The sequence below is a fragment of the Triticum urartu genome, chromosome 6 (assembly GCF_003073215.2).
Source record: "Triticum urartu cultivar G1812 chromosome 6, Tu2.1, whole genome shotgun sequence".
NCBI classification, from domain to species: Eukaryota; Viridiplantae; Streptophyta; class Magnoliopsida; order Poales; family Poaceae; genus Triticum; species Triticum urartu.
The window spans coordinates 101714525-101719694 of NC_053027.1; the positions used below are offsets into that span (position 1 = coordinate 101714525).

General features: G+C 52.5%; 1 protein-coding gene across 1 annotated transcript; it reads left to right on the forward strand.

The window, feature by feature from the left end:
• The first annotated feature begins 1734 nt into the window (after window positions 1-1734).
• On the forward strand, window positions 1735-3836 carry LOC125515934 (FBD-associated F-box protein At5g18780-like). The gene is made up of 3 exons (XM_048681417.1): window positions 1735-2935; window positions 3019-3180; window positions 3291-3836. The coding sequence occupies exons 1-3, from the start codon at window positions 2024-2026 to the stop codon at window positions 3651-3653; spliced, it is 1437 nt and encodes a 478-aa protein (XP_048537374.1). The 5' UTR covers window positions 1735-2023; the 3' UTR covers window positions 3654-3836.
• The last annotated feature ends 1334 nt before the right edge of the window (window positions 3837-5170 follow it).

Consider the following 5170-nt stretch of genomic DNA (forward strand, 5'->3'; position numbering starts at 1 on the left):
GCTTGCTCGCACTCGGCTGGGTCCCAGTTCTGGAAATCTGTCCGAGCCATCAAGGATGAGATTAGACTGGGTTTGCGGTTCTCGGTTGGTAATGGGTCTGGGACCCAGTTTTGGTTGGACCCCTGGGTTGATGGGAGCCTCTCCTCATGCGGTTTCCGAGGCTCTTTGCGATTTGTGACGGCCTGACTGTTCTTGTTTCTGCGGCTGCTTTGGATGAGGGATGACACATTGCATTCCACCGCTCATTTGGATCAGCTGGGGTGCAGGAATGGGCAGACTTGAGGGAAGTAGCCCCTCTTCCTCTGTCCCAGGATCCTGACACTGTTTCTTGGAGTCTTTCTCCTTCAGGAGAATTCTCCGTAAGTTCCGCTTATCAGGCGCTATGCCGGCTGCCGTTCTCCAGTGGTTATCTTCATTGTGGAAGGCTCTGATGCCCTTGAAGATCAAGATTTTCGTGTGGCAGCTTCTCAGAGATCATTTACCTTCGGGGACCGAGGTGCTGAAACGCCATGGTCCGGGCAATGGCCTTTGCCCCCTCTGCCTCGTCCCGGAAACGGGAACGCACATTTTATTGTCGTGTGTAGCAGCACAGACACTTTGGTGCTTTGTTCGTGAGGCTCTGGGTCCGGAGTGGGAGGCCCATGACCTTGTAGAGTTTCTGCAGGTAAGGGCCACTCAGGTTGGCTGTAAGCGCCGACTGTTCTAGCTTATCTTCGCGGCTATGATGTGGACTCTTTGGACTACTCGCAATAAGATGATGATTGAGCGGGTGTTCCCGCGGCGTACTTCTGACTCGTTCTTCAAAATTCTTGCCTTCTTGCAGTATTGGCTTCATCTAGGCCGAGCGATTGCGACCGGCTTCAGCTAGGCCGAGAGATCGTGACCGGCTTCAGCTCTATCTGGACGCTCTGTTGTCTTTCGCGCGTCGGCTCTCCGACCGTTCGTCTGCTTCGTAGCTTGCCCTGGCAGCCTTTTTATGTTTCTTCTTCTTTCATTTGGGCGTGTTTGTGCTGAGGCCCCAGCAATTTTCTTTTATGACTATGATTGAGACTTGGTTATATGGACGTATACTTTATCTATAAAGTCGGGCGAAAACCTATTTCGAGATGTCCCACGACCCGATGATTGTTAAAAACAAATGATGTATTACCACAACCCAATCAAATAACGCCTCTTGACTGTCACGACATGTCTTCGTCGTGGTTTCGTCACATCCCCAAGATACTTGGGGTCACAACTTCATTAGAAAAAAGATACTTGGGGTCACTAGGTGGGTCAGCTCCATTAGCCGTGACTAAACTCAATTAGCACTGACTAAACAACGGGTCACGCGAGCACGAAAGGATCTCCCCCTTTCAGAAAGGGCAAGAAAAACATAGAAATGGAGGTGGCCTCCGAAAGGGTGTGAAACGAGCGCAGAGAACCAAACGGCGGAGGCGGAGAGAAATGATTTACTACTCCTCCCAAATTTCCTTTCGGAAAAGAAGCAACGAGGCCGCGGAAAGCAGCTAGCTGGCGAGCGCGAGAGAAGGAGGAAAAAAAACCGGCAGGGCGAACGCGCCGTGTGAAACGGGGCGATCCCGCGCGGCCGGCGACCGGGCACGAGGCCAGAACCAAAAGGGCCCGACGCGACGCGACGCGATCGATGCGATCGATGCGAACGCAACGGCAACGCGACGCAACGGTGCGGACGCGACGCGGGCCGGGGAGGGAGGGAGGGAGGGAGGGACGGACTGCTGACCGGCGCACCAAACAAAGGTAGAAGAGTGGTAGAGGAGGGACGGGCCAGGAGGGGAGAGGAGGAGAGGGATTGGAAGGGGAGACGCAACGCGCACCGCACCGCACCGGCCCGGCGAGACGCCTCCACACGTCTCTCCCTCCCCCTTCGCCCTCGCCGTCCTAGTCCAGTGACCCCAGCGGCACGCACGCGCACGCGGCCGGCCCATCACCACCTCCCTGCGAGCGAATCCCGGTCGATGCGGACGGGGTAGGGAAGAGGAGGAGGAGGAGGAGGCCGAGGAGGATGGAGCGGGAGCGGCGGCGCGCGGCGGGGTGGGAGGACCGCATCTCGGAGCTCCCGGACGCGCTGCGGCTGCAGATTCTCAGCCTGCTGCCGCTCAAGTGCGCCATCCGCACCGGCGCGCTCTCCTCGCGGTGGCGGGACCTCTGGGAGCAGCGCTGGCCGGTGCCCTCCTCGCTGCGCCTCCGCGTCCCGCCGGGCCCCTCGGGGGCCCAGGCCCAGCTCGCGGCCGTGGACCGGCGCGGGCGGCGCCGGGTCGACGTCTTCTCCCTCACCTTCCACGCGGGCCAGCTGTCGCAGGCCGACCTCAAGCGCTGCGTCGACTACGCCGCGGCCTGCGGCGTCGAGGACCTGCAGCTCCGCCTCGACGGCGGCGGCGCCCGCGGCGCGCGCGGGGGCCAGCGCCGCGCCGGCGCGCTCGCCGTGCACTTCCCCGTCGGGAGCCCGCTCCTCGCGCGCCTCTCGGTGCGCGGGCTCCACCTCACGGCCTCCGCCAACGCCATGGTCGCCACGCTCGAGGTCATCCACCTCCACTCCGTCTCCATCACCGACGCCGCGCTGCGCCGGGTCGTTGCCGCCTGCCCCTGCCTCCGCGACCTCGAGCTCCGCTACTGCCGCCACCTCCGCCGCATCGACTTCACCACCGTCGGGGCCGCCAACCTCAGGAGCCTCACCGTCGTCGACTGCTCCCGCACCACCGAGCTGCGGGTCCCGGCGGCGCCCCGCCTCCGTTCCTTCCGGTTCAGCGGACCCTTCCTCTGCAGCAACCTTTTCTCTGGCGTCGGAGACTCTTTCCAGGATCTCTACCTCTGCTCGGGCGGGCCAGAGGCCGGCTTGCCGCCCACCAATTTGCCCTCGGCGGTTCCTCACCTTGCCAACATCACCACCCTCACCATATGCAGCATTGCCCTCCAGGTTCGTCTCGGCATCTATTCCATTTCCTTGTGAAGCACTTTCCGTTGCCTATACGCTTATACTTGTTCTACCTCTACCTCTAGTACGTGTCTGCGTCACTAGCCACCATCGTCAAGGAGACCAACCTCCGGAGATTGAAGGAGCTTCAATTGCTCATGTTCGGGATGGCCAACTCCAACCTCGCAGACATTTTTAGCTTCCTCAAGACCTGTTCCTGTCCTCAGTTGGAGAGGCTCTTCGTGCAGGTTGTTATCTTCATACGCAATGTATTTGGTCATAGTCCATTCATTATATGTACTACTATGCATGATGTCTGGATGTTTTGATTCTCAATATATGGCACTTGATGTGACAGCTACCAACAAACACCCATGATTCCTTCACGAGGAATTACTTGGACGTGGCAGAGGAAGAACAGCCTGAAGATGGATTAGAAAACCTTCGCTTGGCCAAGATGACAAACTTCAAGGGGCATCACAATGAGATGCGTCTGCTGGACTTTCTGCTGACAAAGGCTAGTTGCCTTAAGAAATTGTTCCTGGTTGCTCCTAAAGAGGATCACCCACAAGGGCTACGAAAGATTCAGTCAGATGTGCTGCCCCTTTCTCGAAAGGCAGAAATTCTTGAAAGAGCTTCAGCAGGCACCCAGATAGTTTTCAGTGGGCCTGATAGTTCTCAGGCCCAGCCATTGCACTCGGAAGTCTTCATCAGATTTTAGCTTGAAATTAGCAACAGTGCTGTAGTCCGATTATTTCTTCTAAATCATTACATTTATAGCTGTTAGGCAACAAGCATGAAATACAAATCTGGGACACATACAGAGTATGGTAGAACATTTTCGCAAATTTGTACTTCAGATATTCTGGCAAGATGGTTAAAATGTGAGGTGTCAAGATCTGCATCTTTGCCTCTTCTACTGCTACCTCTTTTCTCCCTAAATAGCTTTGTGATTAGCTTGATCAGTCATCTCTTTGTAGTTAGCTTATGTATAAGTTGCTGCTGAGAAATCATGTATATGAAACAAATATGCTTACACCATAGGAACAGGACTGACTACATTCTTCGAGGGACAAACTGGACCACTGATTTCAGATCCTGGACCGTGCATAGATTTTGCTGTACCTTTGGATTGGTAAGTTACTGCCTGATTATAAGATACCTTGGTGTTGTCTGCATGAGGCGAGCTCCCTTGGTTAGTCTCAAAAATCGCTATTGCCTTATTTCGTCTAGGTTTCTTGTTTTCTACTATATAGGTATAGTCTGTACAGGAGCATTCTGATGAAGCAAGGTTTTCTATAATCTACTATTGCCCTACCATTAAAGTTATGTTATGGCAGATAAAGTCGTATAAACTACAGCTGCCATGGACCTTATCTGTTTTTTCCATTGGTCAAATAAGTAAACTTATGTTTTGGGCTTAGATAATACTACATGCAGCATGGAAATGTACTTTCCTGTCATAAAGATATGAATCATGTGGTCATGCGAACTTCATTACAATATAGCCACTCTTTCAGACTGTAGCGATGATGTATGTGCAATCTTTCGGAGATGATGTTGTCTTGTATGGTGAATCTTCCTTCAAGTATGTGTTGTCCCTTTGCAATGCTATCTTGTTTACCTCAGCATAGCATGTTAGATTCTGAAAGAGCTATTTTAGGGAAGTGGTACTAACTTTTACAGAAACTACTATCTTCATGGTCATATTCTGTGTGTATGTTCATCTTGATTGATGTTAGTAATAGGTGAACATATTGCAGTATACAGCTTGGCAGGAGTAGTGGTATAGAAAGTATTTCAACATGAATCCTCGTGAACTTGCTCTCACTGTATTCAGTATGCTGATTCTTTGTTCAGTTGAGCTGGTGCAAAGGGCAGCAATGTGGCATATCTTCCCTTCATGCCAACATATAGAAGCTTGGGTGCTGATTCCATGAATGCTTGCTCCTTTTGAGCTTCAAGATCATGGAAATTTTGTACCAATGTTTGTGCATTTCTATCTAATGTGGAGCCTCTGGAGGTAATTAGCTAATTCTCCTACTTCTCACTTTTCTGACCAATATATTTAATTGCATGATCCCGTGTTATCTTTCTGTTTTTTGTGAGACAAACACTGTATGTCTGTACAGATAGAAAATGACGTTGTCTTTTCGTGGAAGAAGAATTGCAGATGGTGGGAGCTAGCTCCACCCAATAGTGGCAACAATTTTTTCCTAATAATGGTAGATTTGAGAC